This window comes from Carettochelys insculpta, chromosome 4, assembly GCF_033958435.1.
Source record: "Carettochelys insculpta isolate YL-2023 chromosome 4, ASM3395843v1, whole genome shotgun sequence".
In the NCBI taxonomy this organism is placed as follows: Eukaryota; Metazoa; Chordata; order Testudines; family Carettochelyidae; genus Carettochelys; species Carettochelys insculpta.
Genome location: NC_134140.1, coordinates 38,168,759 through 38,195,309, shown reverse-complemented (window position 1 = coordinate 38,195,309; position 26,551 = coordinate 38,168,759). Strand labels below are relative to the sequence as shown.

The 26,551-nt window shown below is 40.9% G+C and overlaps 1 protein-coding gene across 8 annotated transcripts in view; it reads right to left on the bottom strand.

The window, feature by feature from the left end:
• PCDH7 (protocadherin 7) overlaps positions 1–26,551 on the bottom strand; it is a 416,058-nt gene that overhangs the window by 119,769 nt on the left and 269,738 nt on the right. For 3 of the 8 annotated variants that reach the window (XM_074992579.1, XM_074992580.1, XM_074992583.1), the window contains exon 3: positions 17,270–17,337. The exons of the other annotated variants lie outside the window; for them this stretch is intronic. In XM_074992579.1, coding sequence (XP_074848680.1) covers positions 17,282–17,337 — 56 coding nt within the window. In that variant the 3' untranslated portion in view covers positions 17,270–17,281. The remainder of the gene's footprint in view (positions 1–17,269; positions 17,338–26,551) is intronic. 8 annotated transcript variants of the gene reach the window in all.

The following is a 26,551-nucleotide window of genomic DNA, read 5'->3' as shown; positions in this document are numbered from 1 at the left end:
TTACTGAAGTCATTTGGAGCTGTTTCCTTCCACTGAATTCAGTAGGGTTTGGATCGTTCCATAGGTATAGTAGGAATGATGGTAAGCAGCCCAGATTCAGCAAGATATTTAAACATGAACCTCATTTTAAAACACGATGTGGCCTTTGATGCAGCCAGGTTGACCCTCTCATACACCCTATTTTAATATGACACAACTGTCTCCACAGTAGCGGAGCACTATTTTAAAAGAGCAACATTATATTGTATGTTCTTGTCCCTGCATCTTTCCACACTACAGTATCATGGGTTCCAATTCACCTTTGCCAGTGTGGAGCAAGTCACCCATTTTACAAACGTGGCTGTGCTTTATCACATGTGGGGATCTGAGAGGCTTATCGGGCAGGAGCAGATGTTGAGAAAGGCAGAGTGAATGTGACTTGGAGAGCATAAAGGGTTGAGCAATGATGTGTGTGTGGTTGAGGATGGGAACAACTGGAAAAAATAAGAGACTTACACAGCAAGCCAGCTTAGCTGGTGTCTCTAGATGTGCAACACACCTACCTGGTATTTCAAGCAGCAGCACCAGGGGATTCAAACACTTCTGCACCAAGGGATCAGCACATTAAACTGCCTAATGGAGCTGCTGTGCCAGGCAATAGAGGCTACCAAGCTGATGTACTAGGGAACAGAGGCTTCAGTACTGGTCATAACCCCATGAGTGAATACAAGTACCCTCACTAAGCCTCTGATACCCCCTACATAATTGCCCAGTCCCTCACAACAGTCCCTGCCTCCCAGATTTTCTACCCTGATCTTTTCACTGTACTCTATCCCTTCCCTAGCCCTCTCATTCCTTCACGGTTCTTCCTCGTCACACTTCTCACACTCACATCCTCAGCCCTTACCAAGTTCTCTCACTTACCATGCTGCAGCTTTCTACTATGATCCTTGCTAGACTTCTAATATTACACATATCCATGTTCACACATACAAAGTTTATATCACTGTTCAATAATGGTGGAGGGAAGAGACACATCATGTCTTGTGCACGTAGCGTATGTGTCAGATAACATGGGAAGGGAAAGAATGACTAAAAACATTGGGTGCAGACTTCAGCAATTAGTTGAAGTTTTTTATGGTCATGGTATGTGCAACTGAAACCCTGTCTGGTTTTTAAACAAAGTGTTTCGTGTTGAGGATATTGCACAACAGCCATGTCTGGACTTGATGTGCAGACCAGAATCAAGAACAGCTAAGCTTTACTCATTTGCGTGACAAAGCAACTGCTAGTTTTATAGAGTTTATGCATTCCAATTTGCTGACAAAAGACAGCGCCATAAGGTTATCGTTACTACTTATAAAAGAATTTGTTCAGGTCTATCATCATTTATCAATTGAGCATCGGTGTAATAATATGCATCTAAAGAAACATGTGAACTCCCACATACAGAATAGATATAAAATTGTTCATTATGCTGAGGTAAGCTCTTTCCAAGGCAGATAAAAACCGTATGGCCTTTCTGATTTGTGATCTTTCCGATGCTAATGTAGCATGTACAGATGTTTTATGTTCAGCTAAAAGAGTTTACATGTATGGAATATATAACAGTTTCATATTCATGCACAATGTATAGCATTCCATACATATAATACATCCTGTACTTCACAGATTTTTACATGTAGCTATGACATTTCCAGATAGTTTCATTTTCTTTACTTTCTTATCCATCAAATTATTTTTTGTCAAGGTGGGAACCATGGAGATAAAATACATGTTCATTTGGGAAAAGATTTTGATCCTCTTACTCCCACTGAATGACACCTTACTATCGGTAACATCATAAAGTATTGCAATACTCACTGGCTGGATCTACACTACAGAGTTGTGTCAACAGAAGTCACTGTCAGGACATATTTCCCAACAAAACCTCTGTCTACAGAATGCATCCACACCTAATAGAGGCATCCCTGTCGAAGCCCTCTGTCAACAGAGAGTAGCCAGAATGCCCAACCCTCTGTTGACGGAACAGCCAACCGGAAGCTCTGCAAACAGGGGTGCCTAGTGAACCAGAAGCCCTCTTTGTTGACAGAGGGCCCCTCCAAGCTTCTACACAATTTTTTGTTGACAGAATCTGTCAATAGAGGTGTTATGCCTCATATTGGAATGACTTAACTCTCCCGAGAAAACTGCTGTGGTCTGTTGACAGTTTCTCCACAGAACGCATTTGTAGTGTGGATGCTCCATCAGTTTTTTCAACAAAACTCTGTAGTGTAGATGAAGCCACTGGGAGTAAGGATTTAGACTGATATGTCAGAGAATGGTTTTTTTTCATATGGTTTTCCCAGTCCTTGTGAACATGAAACCTGAAGTCCTGCAGCCCATGAGATCATAAATTCAAATAAGAAATACTACTGTATTTAATTAATTATATTTTCCAATTGCACCCACTTTACAAACACCAAAGGTTGCAAGGTTTCTGTTCCATAGATCTTAGTAGGAGAGGAAATGTTGTTAAATGATGCCTTCACAGACATTTTTAAGCAATGCTTCCTTTTAGAGTTTCTTTTCTGCTCAAAGCACATTAGTTTAAAACATGTTTTTCTACTATATTTTAGCTTCAGAATAGCAACATACAGTACTTTAAGACATGAAATCATCAGTTTACTTTCTTACAGAAAATACACACAGGCTAGGGGTGTTGCTAGGTTTCTCATTTTTGTGCTTCAATACTTTAAATTTTCTTTTCATCTCCACACATATATGCTAAATTCTGATCTCACTAACAATTCTGAAAACCCTATTGACTTCAGAACTAGTGAGGCATGAAAGGAGTCCATCTTTAAATTAAGTCCCAAAAGCGGCAAGAAGAAAGGAGGGAGACACTGCCATTTTAAAGAAGGAAATATGTTTTTATAAAACTATATGAATCATAAAAAGAGGATTTTTTAAAAAGATCTTGAAGTTAGAGTACCACTGACTTTCACCAGCTGGTGATCAGAATCAAAATGTTCTGCTTTATGCAGCTATGGAGATGAGATTTAAGGGCCTGGTCCTGTGAGATACTCATTTTCTGAAAGGTGCACAGCATGTTGAATTCACATTCTGCTGAAATGAGAGACAAAAGTGCTAAACAGCTCACAGATGTTCAAACAACTTTGCTGAGTACCATTTTATGTTGAGGTATATTGCTTTATCTGAAGAAAGCAGGCTTTTTTATTGCCATACAAAGTCTGAAATCCACTTGTGTGAAGTAACCTACAAATATTTGTGCAGTATACCTGAGCTGTCCAGAGAATTGGTTCCTCATCATAAGAGATGGTCTAACGAATATGGTGGAATTGAGCAAGGTAGAAGGTAGGTAAGAGGAAGAATCCTGTACATTCTTTTCCCCAACCTTCAAAAATCTTCTAGATCAGCAGTTCTCAAAGTTTAGCAACTCAAAGATCCCCATTTTGATTAAAAATCTTTCAGGGACCTCCTGTCCCACCTGTTCAACTAGCCTCTACACCTTCTCTGAGGCCCCCAACCCCACTCATTCAGAACCTCTCTCTCTGTTGCTTGCTCTCCACTCCATGCTCAGAAGACTGGGGCAGGAGGTTGGGGTGCAGGAGAGTGCGAGGACCCATGCCTGGGGACCTCTGAGCGGACTCGGGATGAAGGGCTTGGGGGTATAGAGTGAACTCCAGGAAGGAGCAGAGTGTTGTGGTACAGAAGGATGGGTTGCTGACTCCTGGGGGGGCTTGGGGTGTGAGGAAGGGAGGATTCTGGTCTGGGGCAAGGTCTTGGGGTGCAGAAGGGGGTTCAGGTGGCCAGAGGTGCTTACCGAGGCTGACAGGAAGCAGCCACCATGTCCCTATAGATTCTAACTGCCTGGATGGACAGTGAGGTTCCATAGGCACCATTTCCACAGCTCCTATTACTTGTGGTTCCCACTCAATGGGAGCTGTGGAGGCAGCACTCTGGTGAGGCAGCATGCAGAACATCCATGGCTGTCCACAGGGTTTGTGGGGATCTGCTGGCTGTTTCTGGGAGCCATGCAAAGCCACAGCAGCTAAGCCCATCTTAGCCCTAGGAGGCACTGATAGGGAGTGGGGAGAAGGGCAGAGTTGATCAGCAGGGCCTACGGATCTCCTGGAAACTGCAGACCCCAGCTTGAGAAAGGCTAGTCTAGATGGCCTGCAATCTGAACTTTCACTCTTCAAATTGTTATTGCACATGGTCAACATCTGCAATTTGTGCAAGGCTTTATTCAAGTCAGCCCTTGCGTATATTTAATATTTTCTTCCAAGGGGAAACAAAAGGGACATAAAAGGAAAGCCATATACAGTCCTCCTCAAAGCAGGACCTTCCTATTACTGTAATCCTGGTCTAGTCTTATTGCTTTACTGAAATTTGTTATTGGTATGAAAGCAGGGTAATGCAAAATATATATCAAGCAACATGGATCAATACTACAGAGCAGGAGTCTTCCTTGCCTACACACTACTCCATGTACTCCTATACTCTAAGGCTGCGTCTACACGTGCACGCTACTTCGAAGTAGCGGCAGTAACTTCGAAATAGCGCCCGTCACGTCTACACGTGTTGGGCGCTATTTCGAAGTTGAAATCGACGTTAGGCGGCGAGACGTCGAAGTCGCTAACCCCATGAGCGGATGGGAATAGCGCCCTACTTCGACGTTCAACATCGAAGTAGGGACGTGTAGACGATCCGCGTCCCGCAACATCGAAATAGCGGGGTCCTCCATGGCGGCCATCAGCTGGGGGGTTGAGAGATACTCTCTCTCCAGCCCTTGCGGGGCTCTGTGGTCACCGTGGGCAGCAGCCCTTAGCCCAGGGCTTCTGGCTGCTGCTGCTGCAGCTGGGGGTCCGTGCTGCATATACAGGGTCTGCAACTAGTTGTTGGCTCTGTGTATCTTGCACTGTTTAATGAAAGTGTGTCTGGGAGGGGCCCTTTAAGGGAGCGGCTTGCTGTTGAGTCCGCCCCGTGACCCTGTCTGCAGCTGTGCCTGGCTCCCTTATTTCGATGTGTGCTACTTTGCCGTGTAGACGTTCCCTCGTTGTGCCTATTTCGATGTTGGGCTGAGCAACGTCGAAGTTGAACATCGACGTTGCCAGCCCTGGAGGACGTGTAGACGTTATTCATCGAAATAGCCTATTTCGATGTCGCAACATCGAAATAAGCTATTTCGAAGTTGGGTGCACGTGTAGACGTAGCCTAAGTGGCGCAGATGATCCTATCTGGAGAAGCCCCACAGTGATGAAAAGTTCTGCTTGGTATATAACTCCAGGACAAATGACAGTCTGGTCCTTTTTCACTTAAATGGAGACCATGGGTTCAATTCTCCACTCATACCAATCTCACTTTGGGAAAAAACTATCACTAACTTCACCAATTGGCCTATTCCCCTGATCTCTTGCTTTCTTTACCAGCCAGCAAAGAGGACCAAATTATTATTCATTAGTGATCAAAAACATGAGAACTAAGGTTAACATACTGATCTGACTTTTATGACTAACTCTGATTCTTCTGGACTATTAAAGAGATAAAGGAGGGTGTGGAAATGTCTTTTATTGGGCCAACTTCTATTGGTGAGGGAGAAAAGCTTTTGAGTTGACACAGAACAGTTCTTCAGGCCTGGGAAATGTACTTGGAGATGCAGTTGTAAGACATGATTGTGGCTGGGAAACAGATGAGTTAGAGGAAATAGTAAGTTACCTTCATTGTTTTCTGAGGGTTTCAGATCTTTGATGCCAAAACCCAAGCACACCATTTCCCATCCTCAAGGTCAAAATTCTTTACTCAGGCATTCCTATTTAAAACATGCCAGCTTTTACCACATTTATGCACACATTATTTACTAGTCATGAAGCAACAAGTAAGTTATGCACATCGACCCAAGTGAATGTCAGTAACACCACACCATCATATATTCTATTCATGCCACCTACTTTAACAGAAACAAAAATCTATTTTAGAAATGCTTTAGATACTTTTCAAAGTATTTATTAGTAATTTTTTTCATTTTGCTTTTAAAGCCAACTTATCTTACAGCTAATCTGAATTAAAAAAAGCAAATATACATTTAGCAATCAGTTGATATTTTGTAATTTGACCATTGTAGTGGGATATTAATCACCTGTCTAAATTGGAGAGGAGTGGAAAGTAAGGAGGAATCTCCTGCCTAAATTTGATAGAACATAATATATGGGATCTTAAATCTATCAGTTGTACTGGGGTGAATATTGCTGGTCCTGGTCCTCAAATCATTATGTTTTTTAGAGGAAAAAAGATTAATCCTGTACATTAATGTACTCAATAAGAGCCATGTTTCTGATCCAGTAATGCTACATCTAGACTACAGGGATTTGTCAGCTGAGCTTTGTGGCAGAAGTTATCTTCCGATAAAACTTCTGTCGACAGATTGCATCAAGATGGCAGGGCAGATAGACAGAGAGTGGCCTCAAACCTGGTTGCTCTATGTAGCATCTTGGAGGCCTTTTCTTTTGATAGAAGCACCCCCACCTCACCCCTTGAACATCCAAACCAGCATTTTGTCGACAGATCTCCATCGACAGCAGCATTCTTCCTCATGGAGAGCAGGGTATGGCTGTCAACACAATTTCTGTTGACTTACTGTTGACAGAATGTGGTTGGCAATTTTGTTGGCAAATCTCTGTAGTCTAGCTATTGCCTGAGGAATTGAAGTTCAGCATGACTGTAAATGTTAGTAACTATTGTCATGGTACCTAAACCTTCTGTTCCTCTGATTCTGGAGGCTTTAAAGACCTTCTCTTCTTTCAGAAGGATGAGCCTGACTTAACTGTAAATCTGCAGCTGGCTCACAAGTCCATACACACTTGTCCATTTGGATTTGAATCAAAGTCTTGGAATATCTAACACTAATCCATCACTTGTTTTCCCTTAGACATATCAAACAACAGGTGTGCAGATCTGACAACTGAAAGCACAGAGATATACCATATACCATTTGTAGCAAGTCTTTCTCTGGGGTTTGTGATCTGGGAGCTCATGAAGCTACCTAAGAAGCATTAACTGCACTGGTTCCTGAACGTCTTTGGTTCTGGGACATAACTGTCAGAGAAGAGGGAAACTGACACCTTCCTTCCCTCATGCTTATGTCTCCTCTTTGTGTTGTTCAACTTCTTCCCTTACATGTACTAGCCATAGCCCTTTGCAAAACACATCATTGGATGAAGACCCCTCTATCCATGTCCTTAGGTCTGAAACTGTGCACAGCTGGAGAAAGCACCCCCAGGGCTGAGGCCAGGGCCACATCTGACAGCCCAGAGACATCCAGCGTCAGGGCCAGGGTCCAGGCAGCTAGGAAGGCTGGAAGCAGGGGGGCCAGCGGGAAGGAAGCAAAGCTAGTGGCAGGGAAAGGCAGCTGGCAGGGGGGCTGGAGGCAGGGGACCTCCCTTCATCCAGCAAATACCCTTGCTGAGAACTTGTCAGGTCCCAGGGTGCCAGATGAAGGAGGTGCAACCTGTACTACTAAATTAGTACCAGCCATTAACAGTTCCTGATCTCTGTCAGGAACAATTTTAATCAGGGCTTTGTTTAAAGCCTTTGATTTCAGTTCTCTCTTGCCACAGAATACACCCTATGCAGTGGCAATCCACAGGGTTTGTGGGTGGGGTGGTGGTCTCACTACAAAATTATTGGTCAGAATGTAAGTGAGGCATGTTTTGGAACATGATAAATGCATTTTTGTCATAAATGTCACCACCAATATTTGTTACATATATATGAACTTGAATCTAGTATACTGATATAAAATGTACTTCAGGGAAGATGATTTGGGGGAGTGGGAAGAGAACGCTTCTGCTATGAAATGGGAAAAATTTTCTGAATAGCTCCAGGATTCCTCAGTAGACTGCAACTGAACTGGTTCAGACAGTATATCATTTGGATTGCATAACTTTTCTATGTATTAACACTTTTTTTTTTTTGTCTCATCTTTGTAACATCAGGGCCTAACTGCATACATTTGCATAAACAATTACCACAACTGCCCATACAAGCTGGCCAGTTTGCATGCTTTGACTGCTGTTACTCTGCACACAAGTTACAAACTGACCTTAAGCTGAACTTTCGGGGCAGGGGGGGAAATTCACAATTTTGCTTTATTTATGGGTATCTCTGGACTAATAAAAGAAAGTTACCCCAAATACGATAGTGTTTTTCCTCCGGTTTGTAATTACACATGTTTGTAGTAAGTATTTTACTGTTTTCTTGTGCATGGTTAGAATAGATATGTCAATGTAATTTATTTTTTTGTTGCTTGGTTTTAACATTTCTAGCAACCACTTGGTTATTAATTGATTAGTACAGTTAGTCTGCTATCTATCTGCATGCAAGAGGCCTGGAATATGTGACGCATGCTAGTGACAATGGTAATACGTGTTAACCAATATAGGATATTATCTGTGTGACAAAAGAACATTACAGCAGTGAAGTCAGACAGAATCAAGACACAATAAAGCTGAAAAACTCAAAGATAAGAGGGGGAACAAAAGACAGGAAAAGAATTCGAAGTTAGAAGACATATCCACTAGGAGGAATTTTTTAAAAAAATAGTGCTATTAGCAGCAGTGGACTGTGCAAAATTGAACTGATCAGGATGAAGCAGCTGTGAACATTGTGATGGTAAGATTAGTAAAATTGTGCCAGTTGATTTACTGAGTATTATTACAGAGACTAACACATGATCAGGAACAAGGTCAGACATAGTGTAACAGTACCATAGCCAGAGAGAAAGAAAGTCTAGAGTGACAGGAGAAGTAGAGAATAGAGTAGAACAAAGAATATTCGAATAGTTGTACTACAATTTTTACTTCATTTTCTAGAAACATTCATATACACAGTTCTCCTTCAAACTGCCCCTCCATGCTCCAATGTAAAAGAGACAGTAAGGTCATGGCTACACTAGCTTTTCCTTTCAGAAGAGCTATGGTAATGTGGTAGTTTGGAATATGCTAATGAGGTGTTGCCATGAATATGCACCACCTTAGCATAATGGCAGCTGCATGTCCTTTGAAACTGCTGGTTTCGAAATACACGCAGCTCATACAACCGGGGGCCTTTCTAAATGACCTCCCTGATTTCAAAAGCTCCTTCCTTCCAAAACCAAATGGAAAGAAGGGGCTTTCAAAATCAGGGGGCTGTTTTGAAAGGCCCCTGGCTGTATGAGCAGCGTGTATTTCGAAACCAGCAGTTTCGAAGTGTGCATGGCTGCCATTATGCTAATGAGGCACTGCATATTCCTGGCAGCACCTCATTAGCATATTCCAAAGAGCCACATAACCATACCCCTTCCGACCACGGCTTAAAAATGGTATTAGCATTCAATGTTTTCTTGGGCTGTCATTCACTGCTGGCCGTCTGAAAAGCTTACCAGTTTGAAATCTGTGCTTCAAAGAGAATCCTGTATGTGTTATAAAATACATTAAGGGTATAACTGAAATGATTTAAAATACACTGCATGGAAGAGGGGGAAGGCAGCAAAACAATTCTTAATATTGGAGGTGACATTTTATATGTAGGGACTATGTAAACATGTTAAGGTTTTGTTTTAAAGAATTTAGTCATGTAACATTTAGAGTTTCTGTGTTCTACTTTAATAGCTTCACCTTTGCTATCTCCCTCAAGATCTTTGATGACGGTGTTGTTGTCCATGTCACATAGCTGAAAAGCCCAAGACTTACCCATCATACAATACAGTTCTATTGCTCTGATCATTAGCTTGTACTCAACTGTCAGTTTTCTGCCAGTCTTTTGACCAGAGTTATGAGACTACCTGATGTTTCAGATCAGCCTACAATAGCAAGTGAATTTGGGAAGGATTGAGGATTTAAACTAAAAAGGCTGAGCTGTTCATAGCTTAGATACCAAGGTGATTGGTGTTATAGAAAAATGTGTGTGGGGTGGGGATGGAGATTGATTGAAAATACAAGTTACATAGTCACAAGTGAGGGCAGTTTCCTATGTTACAGCATAAGTTACAATCAAATCTATATAAGGCAGTGGCTACACTAGTCTCTGTCTTTTGAAAGGGGTATGGTAATGAGCCACTTCAGCAGATGGTAATGAGGCACTGTCATGAATATGCAGCACCTCATTAGTGTAATGGCAGACGCACGTGTTTCGAATGTGCCACTTTTGAAATGCACGCTGCCTGTGTAGACAGGGGCCTTTCAAAAGGACCCCTGGACTTTGAAAGTCCCTTCTTCTCAAAGCCAAATGGGAAGAAGGGAGTTTCTAAGTCCAGGGGGTCCTTTTGAAAGGCCCCTGGCTACATAGACGGCATGCGTTTTGAAAGCGGCACTTTTGAAACATGTGTGGCCGCCATTATGCTAGCTAATGAGATGCTGCATATTCACAGAAGCGCCTCTTTAGTGTCTGTCAAAGTGGCTCATTAGCATACCTCTTTCGAAAGTCAGGGGCCAGTGTAGCCATGGCCTAAGAGTTTCTTGTTTGCACCATTACTTTATAAACTAATGTAGACAAAAATTATAAATTAATATAGTTAGTTATCCTTAAGTTTCAGCCATTAATAGTTGAGAGAGACTGCTTTCTCTGTCAGTATAGGTTTATAAGCAATGCCTTTCCGAAACTACTCAGGGCTTCTCCTTTCTACCCATCCACTAGTGTTGTTTTGAGGGGATTTGTAGAAATTCAGTGTCTCAGATTCTTAGCTTGCGTAAATCTGGATATCATCTTTACTTACTTGACTTAAACCCTTGTACTCTGAATGGAGCATAGGTCATCTACAAGTCTTCTCCACTTCACTCTGCCTTGGGGCAAAACTTCTAGCTGATGATGCACCAAATTTCACCATCAAAACAAAAAGCAGTCAAGTAGCACTTTAAAGACAAGCAAAATAGTTTATTAGGTGAGCTTTCGTGGGACAGACCCACTTCCTCAGACCTTGGGAGGTCTGAAGAAGTGGGTCTGTCCCACAAAAGCTCACCTAATAAACTATTTTGCTTGTCTTTAAAGTGCTACTTGACTGCTTTTTGTTTTGATAGTGTATAGACTAGCACGGCTTCCTCTCTGTTACTATTCAAATTTGACCAGCTGATGATCTGGCCCATTATGTCTTTTCAATAAGCAGTACACTGTGGCTTAAAATACTAATAGGGACAGATTGTGTTCGGCCCTTTGGAGGGGTAACAGCAGCATAGGCCACAATAGCTGTCACTGTGACACTGACAGACCCTGATTGTTGACTAATAAAAGTGGATCAGGAACTTCTGCAGCTTTTCTTTTTATATGGAGATATGTATCTCTTAGAGCCAGAAAGGACCTTGGGAGGTCATCAAGACCACCTGCCCTTTGGGCAGAACCAAGCACCATCCCTAACAGATTTAAAAAAAAAAACAAAACATTTTTGTCTGAGACCCCTAAACAGCCTCCTGAGGGACTGAACTCACCACTGCAGATTTAACAGGCTAATACTCAAGCCACTGAACTATCCCTCCAAACAGCTAAACTCATGAGGCTTCACTACAAAATGTAAAGGACACACGGCTCTTATTTAAAGATGTTTCAAACATTCATGGTCCAGGAAATTCAATTGTGACCAGACATAACTCTGTATTCATGCCTTACACACTGTTGTAATAATCTTTTTATTAAATCTTTGTGAGATATCATTTGAAAACTAACAGCTTGCTGGTGAATAATATCAAGATGAAATGGCTGTAGTAATGCATGTAAGTGTATGAAATTCCTTGCTATGATATTCTTAGCACAAATTCAAAACCCCACAGCCCTCCCTGTCCATGCAGAAGTATATTGAATTAAGTATTTACACCCAATGGTACATTTATACTTATATGCAGATTGACACACCAGGTGCTGATCTTCCAGGGTTCGATTTTTCGATTTTGAGCATCTAGTAAGGACATGCTAAATCAAACGTTGAAGATGCTCCTGTCTACTCTGGTACTCCTCTCAGTTGCAAGGATTAAGGGGAGTCAACAGGAAAGTTTCACCCCTTGACCTTGTGCAGTGAGGCCATACCAGAAATTTGACTTAAGGTACATCAGTTCCAGGTACATAATTCTCACAGCTACAGTAGCATATGTTAAGATATGTCAAGTCAAAATTTCTTTTCTCCTCAAGATAGCTGAAAAAGGACGTGGCAGGAGACAAAACAAATTTGCATTTCAGCAAACACAGCTAAGAAGTAAGAACATGGGAACTCCTTCACTGATGCACTCCATGTTGCCTCTTTTACTGTTTGAAGAAAACTTTGTTTTGACATGTAAACCTCAAAAGAGTTCAGTCCAAAAGTTAACTGGGTTTAAAAAAAAAAGCGGGGGAGGTGGGGAGGGGGAAAACTCCTTCTCAGGATAGAATTTTTAAATTTATTATTTTTTAATTTAACTAAGTGTTGTGTTTAAACTGAACTGTGTTTGGTAACTCCAGTGAAGGTAGAAAGCTGTTGAATATTGACCCTTCACAGGGGCAACAGACCTTAATACCTGAACTATCCAGGACAGGGCTGGACAGTACAGACCACAAGTTTTGAGAAAATTCAGACTGAAGTGTGTCAGGGCGGCACTGTGAGCAGTAATCAAGGCTGCTGTGGGCCAAATCATGATTGGAGTGTTGCTGCCAGGTTAATGTGTTTAATGTTGCCGAACCAGGGCTGTAGCTGTACACAGATACAATGTGCATGAGACCACATGCCATGAAGCTGTTTGACAGCAGTCTTGGTTGGAAGCTACGATAGCTAAACATTGTAAGACACCTAGGTCTGCTGGACAGATGGTAATAACCCAGCCCCTCACTGGGATGGATTGCACTCCAGAATGTGACATCCAGAGCCTAACCCAGTTCATTGTGTGATGTGACTGCCCTATATGTCAGAACATACACCTTTTTAGTTGAGTTCTCAGTAACTGATAGCTTTGTCAGAACCCAAGGTGAAGAGAGAGAGTGGATTCCCATTTCTGTGATCTTGCTCAGTCTCATGGGCTCCCATAGTATCTGCAACCACTTGTATAAAGATGATTTCTGTCATCTGTTTTTTCACAGCCCAGACTTTTCCTCCTTGTTAGTTAGGCTTTTCTGTGTTTCTGGGTGTCCCAAGAAGGGTGACAGCACCTCATGAGATTAGATCTCTGGTCTGGCCATCAGAATGAAAAGCCAGGATGAAGTCTAACAGCTATTAAACTGAGTTAGTCAATAATTCCAAGTTATGTTAAATGAAAACATGGGTTCCAAAGAGAAACTAAGGATAATCAGTGAAAATGAATGTAAATCACAAAGCTTTTCGCACAGATTTGAAGTTCTACATTGCTGCTGATAAAGTCCATATAGAAGTAATAAGTCACAAACTGTTTGGTTCAAGCAAGACTGTTCCACCCTTTCAGCTAAACTGTCTGGTCTCACTCTGCCTTCAGATAATGAGTCTGACTTCCCTTATCTAGGAATCAGGTCTGCAAAAGAGACTGGTTTTGCCTTTATGTGGCTCATCTGCCAAGTTGCTTAAGTACTGAGGGGGAGATTTCACATTCTTCCCACATTCCTGTAGGTGCCATTAAGCACTATCTCATTTTCTGGAAGCTAGCATCTTTAACCATCATTTTAATGACTTTACTTTCAAGCTTTGAAGCTTATCTATTGTTCCCCAGGTACAGATTAATACACATGGTGTTAAAGGGGGCCCTTGTTAAGGCATGCTCGCTGTTTGTAGTTGTTTATACCATTTCCCAATAACTAGGCTGTTTTGCAGATTGTATTACGTATATAATTTCCAACTTTGGTATATACTAACAGACATACAAAATGCCTTGCAATAGAAACCACACCCAAAACATATACCACAGTTCTCTGTGGGTGTTCTCTGTTAAGCAAGTCAGCACAGTCAAATCATATTCCTAAATCTTTGCCAACTTCTCCTCTCAGGCTTGTATGTCCTACTGAATCAATTTACTTAATTAAATTATGGTTTTTTAGACATATGGTTTGACAGCATCAAATCACAGGTCTGAATTTTAACTTCACTAGTATTAAAGCTTTCAGAGTTGCCTACAGAATGGCTATGTTCCCTGATCTGATGATCCTTGGGCAGGTCACTTTTATACTTTCATAATTACTCCATAACACCAGCCATGTTAAAGAATAAAATACAAATTGAATTTGAGTGCAAGCACACCAGCACTGTTCAGATCTAAGCAGGACAGAGAGGAATCTCTCACAGCAAAAGGAAATATTTATTACACTAATAAATTACATTCTTAAAGTATCAAAACAAAAAGCAGTCAAGTAGCACTTTAAAGACTAGCAAAATAGTTTATTAGGTGAGCTTTCATGGGACAGACCCACTTCTTCAGACCATAGCCAGACCAGAACAGACTCAATATTTAAGACACAGAGAACCAAAAACAGTAAGCAAGGAGGACAAATCAGAAAAAGAGAATCAAGGTGAGCAAATCAGAGAGTGGGGGGGGGAGGTCAAGAATTAGATTGAGCGAAGTATGCAGATGAGCCCCTATAGTGACTCAGAAAGTTCCCATCACGATTTAAACCATGTGCTAATGTGCCGAATTTGAATATAAAAGTCAGCTCGTCCACTTCTCTTTCCAAAACAGTGTGATAATTCCTCTTCAGTAACACACATACCTTTAGGTCATTGACAGAATACCCCATTCCATTAAAATGTTGACTAACTGGTTTGTGGACTATCCAGTTACATGGACTCCCTCCTCAAACCCTATGCCACCAACGCTCCCAGCTATGTCCGAGATACCACCGACTTCCTGAGGAAATTACAAAACATTGGAAAAGTTCCTGATAACACCATCCTTCCACATTGGATGTAGAGGCTCTGCACACTAATATTCCAGATACAGACGGATTACAAGCAATCAGGAACACCATCCCTGATGCCACCACAGCCCATCTGGTGTCTGACCTCTGTAACTTTGTTCTCACACACAATCATTTCCGTTTTGGGGACAATTTATATCTCCAGATTAGTGGAACTGCTATGGGCACCTGCATGGCCCCACAATATGCTAATATATTTATGGCTGACCTGGAACAACGATTGCTCAGCTCTCGTCCCCTATTACCACTCCTCTACTTAAGATACATTGATGACATCTTTATGATTTGGACCGATGGTACAGAGGCTCTAGAAGAATTCCACAGAGACTTTAACAATCTACACCCCACCATCAACTTATGCCTTGATTACAACATGCAAGAGATACATTTCCTGGACACTACAGTACTAATCAAGGATGGCCTGATCAGTACCACACTGTACTGAAAACCTACTGATCGCTATACTTATCTACACCCTTCTAGTTTCCATCCTGCACACGTGACTAGATCCATTGTTTACAGGCAAGCTCTTAGGTACAATCACATTTGCTCTGATCCAACTGACAGAGACCAAAAACTACAAGAACTTTACCAAATATTCATAAACCTGAATTACCCACCAGGAGAAGTAAAAAAACAAATAGACAGGGCCAGACGAATACCCAGAGACCAGCTACTCCAAGATCGGCCCCAAAAAGCCAAGAACAGAACACCACTGGTCATCACCTACAGCCCCCAACTCAGACCACTGCAATGAATTATTAAAGACCTACAACCTATTCTTAATCAGGATGCTACACTCCAGAAGGCCCTGGGTGACATGCCTGTTCTCTCCTACAGACAACCTCCCAACCTCATGAGGATCCTCACCAACAGCCACAGTCTATACCCCAGGAATACCAGTCCTGGGAACCTTTCCCTGCAACAAAGCCCGCTGCCAGCTTTGTCCACATATCTTCTCTGCAAATACAATCACTGGACCTAACCAGGTTACTCACAGAATCACGGGCACTTTCTCATGCTCCTGTACTAACATTATATATGCCATCATGTGCCAACAATGCCCAGATGCTTTGTACATTGGACAGACTTCTAACTCCCTTAGACAAAGGGTCAACGGGCACAAAACAGACATCAAAACACTCCAGATCCACAAACCAGGTAGTCAACATTTTAATGAAATGGGGCATTCTGTCAATGACCTAAAGGTATGTGTGTTACTGAAGAGGAATTATCGCACCGTTTTGGAACGAGAAGTGGATGAGCTGACTTTTACATTCAAATTCGGCACATTAACACATGGTTTAAATCGTGATGGGAACTGTCTGAGTCACTATAGGGGCTCGTCTGCATACTTGGCTCAGTCTAATTCTTGACCTTCCCCCCCACCCCTCCACTCTCTGATTTGCTCACCTTAATTCTCTTTTTCTGATTTGTCCTCCTTGCTTACTGTTTTTGGTTCTCTGGGTCTTAAATATTGAGTCTGTTCTGGTCTGGCTATGGTCTGAAGAAGTGGGTCTGTCCCACGAAAGCTCACCTAATAAACTATTTTACTAGTCTTTAAAGTGCTACTTGACTGCTTTTTGTTTTGATAGTGTATAGACTAGCACGGCTTACTCTCTGTTACTATTCTTAAAGTAGTGTCTTCAAGAAAAAAGCAGGATCCTCATAACTCATTAATATTTTCTAACCTTCTTGTGTTTTTTCTGTCAATGCTTTTTCTATTCAACGTCCAATTCCAACTGAAGGAAAACAAGCTTGTATACCACCCAAGACACAGCATTAATGGCTCATCTATCACCAAAAATTCATGATCCCTGCCCTCAGGAGTTTACAGGCTAAACTTGAACATAATGCAATGAATGTCAGCAAACACTACATATGGTTAAAGAAGGCAGAAGAGAATTACAAAAAACCTATATCAGCTTGTTTAGTGGGCTATGTATGTTATATTATCATTCCATGTTTTTATTTACACACATATATATTAAAATTTTAAAGTGCTGGTGTTACTGCTGACTTATTTAGTTTTATGTTTGCAGGAGAATCTAGGTGGCTTCCTTAATACTCAAGAAAGCTATAGTCACTTCTCAATTGTTTAATCTAATCCAAATAGAACTATGAATACACTGCTGCTAGTTCCAATGTACTCAAGATGTCATGCCAAATTCAGACGCACAATACAATATTCAAATTTGCAGAATAGTTTTCATCTTCTTAGAAGACAAGGGTCAAATTTCACCACTCTAAATTACACTTCTGATCCATAATCAGGGATCTCAGTCACAAATATTGCACTTATTCACTGCATGGAACATGATTGAGTCAAGGGGATTTCCACATGGTAAGTGAGTACAATGTTACCAAAGCCTGCTCTCTGAATAAGAAATCCAGAGCATGGACCAACAGGGAGAATTCTTGCCTGTGGTTCTGATCATTTTCCATTGAAGCCAATGGGATTTTTGCTCTTGACATCAACAGAAGCAGTATCTGAAATTATATAGAGACAATTATTTTCAAAGGAATTATAAAATTGCAACAATGTGTGTGTCTTTACATTTTGTGAATTGTACTAGTTCTTCAGGAGAGACTCTTTTCCCCATAACATTCAACGTTATCACAATTGCACCTGGAATTGCAATTTAAATTAGATGTTTTAAAATGCATCAATATATGATTCACTTCTTAACTTACTATGTCAGATTTTGAAAGGAATCAACTGTAGCAATGAGAAAACAAAATCTCTGAAGAAATCTAGTTTTAATTACTATCATCTCCATTAATTGTCACTGTTGATAAGTAGCAAAATATTTATAATGATATTGTATTTGAATATAAAGTAATTATTTTAAGCTTGAACTTACATCACCTTAAACTCTGAGTAAAAGCAGTGATTTTTGTTTTAGAAATAAACCAGTATTATTGTTTGAAAAGCTCTATTCTGCATAATAATACACGTTTATGGACCAAATTCTTATTTTGTTTGGTGTTTGCCCATGAAATTGCACAAATCAGCATGTTCTTTACACAGCACAATTTTGCCTCTGTATTCTAGCCAGTGGCTGGCATCTGCACAACCACCCTTCTAGATTATTGCTAATTCTATTATTATTATTAATAATAATAGAATTATTATTATTCTAGATTAATAAAAGCAAGAGCTATTTGAGTGTGTGGATATAGTACCTCTGTCTCTATCATGTGATCCCTGTTAAAGAAGGAGTCATGGCTCTGATATGATTATGACCAAAAGCCCAAGTCAGCAAACTACTTAAGAGCATATTTAACATTAAGCTTTAATGCATTACTGAATTCTCCAGGACATCTGTTAGCATCTCAGTCCCAGGATGACAAGAGAGCAGCCTAGGCAGTGTCAATTCTGTCAGAATGCAGAAAACCCTTGAAATACGTGGCTTCAAGTAGCACATAACTCTCTTTAAGGCGAGTTAAAAACAATTGAATCTGCTCTGCAGCTGTCAGCCTGCCTCCCCACAGCCGCATGGCTGTCAGCCTGATGCCAGCGCCACTGGGGCAAGGCATGGAGAAGACTTTTTGACTGCCCAGCTGCCTGTGGGCAGCTAGGCAATCTAAGTACCCATTCTTCCTGACTTCCCCTGATGTGCAGGGCTGGGGGAAAGCAGGGGGAAGGCAGGGAGAAGCTCCAAGGAGTGGAGGAGAGCAAGGAGCCAGGCTGCCCCTAGTTCCCCAATCCCTTCCACTGGCTGGAGCCAGGAAACTGTCCCAGGCTGCTGCCTGGGTCAATTTTCCGGATCTGCAAGGGGAGGGGAGCTGGAAGCCAAGCTGCCACCTGGTTTCGAGCTCCCTGCCACTTTGGGGACCCAGGAGACTGACCACCTCATGGCTGGTCAGTTTCCCAGGTCCCTCAAGCAGTGGGAAGCTGGGAACCAAGTGGCAGCCTGGTTCCTGTCTCCCTGCTTCAACTTGCACGACAATTTGAGTTACTCAGGGATTGCAGGAATGCAACTCCTTTGAAGCTTGCATTACTGTACTGGAAACTAAGCTTAGCTCATAAGCTGCCATACCTCATGGTTTTATGCGCCAGGTTTGTTCATGTGTGCCCATTGTACAGTAGATCATAGGAAGCACCACTGCACCTACCATACCCTTATCTCACTGGGCAATGTCCTGATGCTGGCGTATAATTCTCTCTCTCTTAACATCACTTAGAAATCTAACAATAAATTAACAATTCATTGCTGGTATTTCTGAGCTCTGTTTCTCTCCTTGAAAACAATTTGTTGTATTCCACAAATACAATCTGCCTCTCTAGCTACATTTAACAGTAATCACAAAGATGTATTGTTTTAAATGAAGACTGGAAAATATATGACCTATAAATGCTGGAAGACATTTCTTTCTCTAATTTTCATATTTTTAGATATATGTCATTTCACTACCTCTAGCAATAAACACTAAAGCCACCACAAGAAATACTACAGAGGAAAAGATAAATCAAACACCTTAAAAATGAGGCTGTATATAATTGCAAATATATGCGTAAGTCAGATAAATACTGTCAGTGTCTACATCAGTGCATTTAGTGATCACAATATGACTGCTTTGGGCCTTTCTGGTCATTGAAAGACTATATGATACAAAAGTCCAAAAGTATACAATAATTTAACTGTTTTCCCAACTCTGGTTTAAGTAATTTTCATAATAAATATGTTGACAGTCACATGAACAATACAGTATTAAATAAACTCCATGTGTAAGCATCATGTTTAAATTTCTGCATTATATTGTTGAATATTTGTATGATAAAAGCATCAGTCAACATTAAGATTATCCCACATCTAAGTATATAGTTATAAAAAGTAAAAGCAAGGAAGGAAATTATATTATTCAATTTAGAGCTAGATTTATGGACAGTTTTCCAACATTCTGGAACCACTGAAGGGAAACGGAGAACTACTATCTCTAGCGAAAGCACGTATGTACTTTCCCTATTGACTGACTGCTTTCATGGGCAAGAACAGGTCTGTTGAGCACCTGAACAAGTGAATAAGAGAAGAGGTGTCAGTTTAACATCTCTAATCCATGCTCTCTGCCTGTGCAAAGCCGATGGTGTAGTTCTACTAGGAAATTAAACAAGGGATCTGCTGTACCTGGACAGCACCTTTATTTTGTTTCAATTTGTTTTTATGTTATATTCTCTATAACAATTCTACTTTCTCTTAGTATTCAGCAGTACATGAACATGGTTGTTTGCCTCCGCGCACCACTCACATAGAGAACAAACAATACTGTAACTCCTTTTCGACCTCAGAAATTGATCAAAGTTCAGGGCCCTTAGAGATATTCCAGTTGGAATAGAAATTGATAGGGTCTGGTATTATCCTTGTATGTTCATCAAAATCTTATTTCTGTGAACTGAGAAGGAAAGTAAAAAATGAATTGTTTCTTAGCTTATAGGCCCAAGCTTCTCCCAAGTTCAGATTGTGCTTACAAGCTGCTGCGTCCCTCCTCTAGGTTTCTCTGCTTCTTACTCGTAACCCATCTAGCTTCTCTCACGCACCCAGCAACCTGGTGTGAAGAATACCCTGTTGAATCCTTCACTTTATTTCAGATACTACAAGGACTTGTTTTAGGTTCAACCTTTTAACTGTTTGTTTGTGCACTTCTTAAAGGAACCTTGAGGTTTTAAATAAATGAGGTTTTAAATAATGTAGATGCTAATAGGAATTGTGTGGATATCAGTGAATTATGAGGACTACTAACAAAACCATTCCAAAAAGTCACTATTTTATTTTAAAAAGTCATGCTGAGAACCAGAATCTAATCCTGCATGCAAGGCTTCCATGTTAAAAAAAATTGCATTTGTTTGGGCGGGTGGGAGATAAACATGTGAGCTACATCTGCACAGGTGGCTTCTATCAATAAAAGCCTCTGTCAACACAGAAACCCTGCAAAAACTTCTGTCGACAAACAGCATCTACACACAAAAGCAGATCAAAAGAGCAATCTGTTCTGTCGACAGAGAGGAGTCAGACTGCCCTGCCCTCTGTCGACAGAATGGCTGAACAGAAGCTCTACAAACAGGGTTGCCCAGGGAACAGGAAGCCCTCTCTGCCAACAAAAGTGTCTACATGGGTACTGTGTCGACAAAACACTGTCAACAGAGGCACGATACCTGATCAAGGAGAGGTATGATGCTGCTGGCTGAACAAGTTTTGTTGACAAACTCTCAACAAAGTGCTTTAATCATGTGGACACTCAGAAAGTTTTAGCTGAGCATAGCACTATCATGAGTTAAAATTTGTGTGGTATGATGAGGTGACTTTCTTATAAACACCCCCTCAGAAGTAAGGGCTCCTAGGGACACTTGCATATACTGGTTCAAAACTTGATTTCCAGAAACCAACAAAGAAAGAGTTTTTGATATAAAAAGTCAGGTTTACTCTGACTCAGAGAATTCTTTCACATCCAGCAATCCATCAGGATCATCTGTCCTGGTGGTGGACAGGGAGACCCAAGCTTCCTGGAATGTCTGGATGGAATGTGATATACCAAGCCCCATAAGACTAGTGGTTGCCCTCTGCAAAGCTTGTAACATGTATAGAGGCACTATTACTGTCATTCATGTTTCCTCTGTAATACTTTTAGCCTAAGAAAAAGAGTGCTTTCTTAGAAAGAGCTGTGTAGTAACTTGTAACTTCTGGCAATACACTGTTACGAGGAAGGAGGAAGGGAAGTAGAGAGAAAAAAAAGTCCAAGTGTTAGCCTTTATGCAGGCCAGTTTACAGGTGATATCAGAGTGAGATGGGCAGCTGTAGACCGATAAGACCCCTCCCCCTCCACCCACCCTTTCAGAAGGGAATGGGACAAGTTCTCTGTCCCAGAAAAGGCAATGGCAGGAGACTTCAGACTGATGGTGAATTTGTGAATTGGACCACAGAGGGAGAGATATAGCTGAAACTGTGACAAACATCAGTAAAGATGGAAGGAGGATAATCTTGTCAAAGACAATGAGTCAGGTTTTAGACTTGGATCAAAAAAGAAATAGATGAAAGACTTCTTCCTCTCTTTTCTTGCCCCATTCATGTTACAACTGGTCTCACAAAAGTCGCACTTGCTTGCACACACAGAAGTCTGTTCTCAGTTGAATGGGGGAAAAAATGTTTTCCTTCATTCTTAAATTAGCATTTTCTCTATACAGAACCACATCAGTCTCAATCAGAAGAAAGTATTTTCACTGAAAGCTCTAAAATGTTATAGTCTTGAATTTCAAGGAATTTTCTTTAATAGAAAGGAGTTGGAAAAAAGAAAACACTCGAAGATATAATTTAAAATAAACTACCAAAGACTTCTACTATGCACACTCAGGCATTAAGAAGCAATTATCTCAGAACTCCACAATCGTGCTTGGGTTATTTCTTACACAATCATGATGTAAAAATAGATCACACAGGTGCCAAACATTAAAGTTACTGTACTTAGCATATGACTCCCTAACAAAAATAAATCTAAAAAAATGCAACCATTTAGGATTTTAAAAATTGAAGTTCTGCGATAAAGGTGCAGAGCATCTCAGTGAATTAAGAGGAAGTCTTTCTTCTCTAGCATCTAATTTGACTTTGGAAGCATATGGCATTGAATTTGGCAGTTTCAGACTCTCACCTAATATAAACTTACATCTATAACAGTGTTGCACATAGCTCCTGATTTTCAGTTTCAGTGGATTGTACATAGTATAGCTGTCGTAGGCTAAAAAGTCACTGAGAGAGGATACCACACACACCTGGCTAGTAAACTTTACTATTGTTTCAATTTTCAGAATCATTAAAATATATCCAATTTGTTTTACAGCCCTACTTTCATTGCAATTATACAGGCACAAAAATATTTGACAGTATAGCTTAATTCGTTTGGAGAACTGGTGTAAATGACTGACAAAAACATTCTTTTGCCCATGTAAGCTATGTTTATATTAGGAAGGTTTGCTGGTATAGCTTTGCTGATGTCTGTTACCAGCTGTTTTGATCAGTGTACAAAATACTTGTTTCTACAAATCATTAATAGCATTGTATAGCATCTGTCTCAATACTAACATGCAATTTGTTACCTACATACTGCATACCTACATACTCACATAAACAGGACATTCTAGAGTCTACAGTATGCAGTTCAAGTGAAGTGAATTGTTTCAACCATTGGTGGAAAACACACAGGGCTAGAGGAATGCACATGCAGAGGTGGATGATAGGGCAAGAGACTTTCATTTTAAACATGAAAGCCATGTCTACACTTGCCCCTGCCCTTTCCAGAAGGGGCATGGTAACGAGAAGAGTGGAAGATATTGAAATATCTTGCACCTCATTTGCATATTTCTGCGAGATCTCACTTTCTTAAGATCCAAAAGCCAAAGCTGCTGTGTTGATGGGGTTCCTTAAGAAGGAAATTAAGGTAATTCCAAAGGAAACCCCCCCTTATGGAAGCCCTTCTTCTGCCCAAGTGTTTTGTTTGGTTTCTTAACATTTTGAAGAAGAGGATAAACTCTAAAAAACATATCCATTCATTGTGCTAAGCAGTAAAAATTGCACAATAAAGGAAACGCTAATGATACTTGAGCTCTCCTATTTTATATACATGTTCAAATTATTTCCCTTCTGTCTCTCCCCACTCATTCATGGATTCCTAGAATCTTTCACTCTTTACTCCCCACTCTTACCTGCCTTGATTATTTTTCCCTTTAAAATGAGTAAAATTAATGGCCTTAAACCATTTTTAGAAATTCTTGCTAAAACAAATCTGTAATACAGATTACAAACTAGATACAGGCTAAGATTTTCAGAAATGACTAATGATTTCAGTACTTCTGCTTCTTCTTGCCCAACTTGAGATAACATCAGAAGAGTTTTAAAACGGATGGAAACCCACCATATTCTGCAATCTTTAGAAACACTTCAAGAGGTTATAAACCAGATGCTCAAAACCACTAGTCATACTGAAAAGGTCTGCCATTAATGCATCCAATTTGTCCAGAGGTGGATGGACTTGAACACCCCACAATTCAAAAATTCTTGGTCCCAAAGGCTATGGTTACACTACAGTGATATGTCGACAGAGTGCAGCCGCATACAAAAGCCAGCCAGACTGCCTGACTGCTCTCTTGACAAAACAGGCTTCTGGAAGCACAGGAGATAGGGCTGCCTATTGCCTTGGATACCCTGTTGAGAGAAGTCCCCCCCAGGACATCCTCACAACTTGTATGTTGACAGACCCTGTTGACAAAAGGTGCTCTTCATCTGGGAGAGGCAGAAGGTTGTCAGCAGAAGTGCTGACTTTCGTTTCACCAGTTCCACCACAAAATGTCCACCATTTTCATCAACAAAAAGGTTTTGTCAGCAAAACTCACTAGCCTTAGAACATCTCTATACAATGAAGAAAAACCTAAATCTTAGACCCTCAGGGTTGTAGGTTTTAAGTTCCACAGTTCAAGTTCAAATATTCACATGGCTTTGTTTTACCCCTGCAACCCTCGTCCCATAAGAAAAAATAATCAATTGACCTGGGCTTTGAGAGAAAGTGCTGAAGCACAGGAGGACCCTTAGAGTCCTGCCTGGGATAGGTTGTTTTATAGTCTGGACACATCTGATTTTTACAGCTGGCCCGTAATGCTAGAAGCTTCTGAAGAAACAGAACTTAACCTCCTTAAAATTGTAATGCTCAAGCTCCTTTCTACTATTTGTGGTACAAACCTCCCGCTCCTTTCAGATGTACTTGGCTTATGTAGTGATTAGAGAAATTGAAGTGTTTAAGGATGTCTCCTTTTTTTCCACTAGTACAAAAATACCCAAACAAACAAGTTTTAAAAGGGAAATTGAGGCTTTAGTTCCACAAACTGCTGTTGAACAGCACCTGTGAGCAAGGGGTAGTTTAGACTATTTTCCCTTCATGGCCTTTAACCAGATTTATCCATACTCCTTCAGCTGACAGTATTTGTTCTGCAGACAGCTGGCTTGCTTTAATATATTTTTGAGATGCAGCTCTTCTCTGAAAAGTGATTAAATAAAAATGGCATCATTCAATTCAGCAGATCTGCAACTGCTGTGTATTGAGGATCTGAGGGAATGCCTACAGTGCAATTAAAAAAATATAACAAAACAAACTCACAACATGTTCTGGCCCATGCCTGGTGACCTGCACTAAGGAGCTCTTTTAACTGTGGCCCAGACATTTGGATTGGGCCCTGGATTGGGTTCTGGGATCCAGCCTGGTAGGAGTGTCCCACAGCTCAGGCTGCAGTGTGAACTCAAAATATCCCAATGGGAGTTTAATAGCCCTTCACCTGAGTCAGCTGACACGAGCCAGCCACTTGTTTTAAATGTAGTGCAGACATACCCGCACTGTTTAAATCACTTTAGGCATGTCTTCACTGCAGAGTTCAACTGGGCTCTTCAGGCTATTTACCCAGTCCTCCAAAGAAAAAACTCTGACCCAGGTTTGTGGATTCTTTAAACCCAAGGTGGTGCACTGATTGATCTAGTTGTATATGTTAGAGTTTGTGTACCTGTTTCACTTGAACAGGAATGTAACCACTTTGCAGAGAGAACTTGCTGACTTCCCTCTAATCCCCTCCTCATAATTACCGCAGAAGAACAGATATCTTCCCATTATAATTCCCTCAGAAAGAAACCTTGCGTCTCAACTCAAAGAACCATGGGATATACCTTCCTCAGCCCCACCCCATCACAGAGGCAAATACCGAAAGAGTAAGGATGGGATAACATAGCTACTATGACTGTGCTGCCGACACGCTCATACCCAGGCATCAATCATCCAAGTTAAATGAGCCACAGAAACATAAATTATTTGTGTCATAGTAACAGAGTAAGCCGTGCTAGTCTATACACTATCAAAACAAAAAGCAGTCAAGTAGCACTTTAAAGACTAGCAAAATAGTTTATTAGGTGAGCTTTCGTGGGACAGACCCACTTCTTCAGACCATAGCCAGACCAGAACAGACTCAATATTTAAGACACAGAGAACCAAAAACAGTAAGCAAGGAGGACAAATCAGAAAAAGAGAATTAAGGTGAGCAAATCAGAGAGTGGAGGGGTGGGGGGGAAGATCAAGAAGTAGATTGAGTCAAGTATGCAGATGAAGTATGCAGGCTTGTCTGCATGCTTGACTCAATCTAATTCTTGATCTTCCCCCCGACCCCTCCACTCTCTGAGTTGCTCACCTTGAGTATCTTTTTCTGATTTGTCCTCCTTGCTTACTGTTTTTGGTTCTCTGTGTCTTAAATATTGAGTCTGTTCTGGTCTGGCTATGGTCTGAAGAAGTGGGTCTGTCCCACGAAAGCTCACCTAATAAACTATTTTGCTAGTCTTTAAAGTGCTACTTGACTGCTTTTTTTATTTGTGTCATGTAGCGTTTCATTACCTTTACTCTTACTAGCCCTACTGAGTAAGCACAACTAAGAGATTTAGCTGGATTGTGTGTTTTGTTTAAGCATTACGAGCAAAACTATGTATTACACTCAGTTACACCTGGGTAACCCTACTGAGTCACTGAGGTTGAACAGGTGTTAGCAAGGACACAGTTCCAAACTAATGGTTTTGCACAGGTGCACATAATTCATCCTGGAGAACCTTTATTATTGGAGATAATGCACAGGAACAAAAGAGCCCAGACTAAGTTTTCAGGCCAGGCAGTTTGGAATTAAAAAACTCTCTAA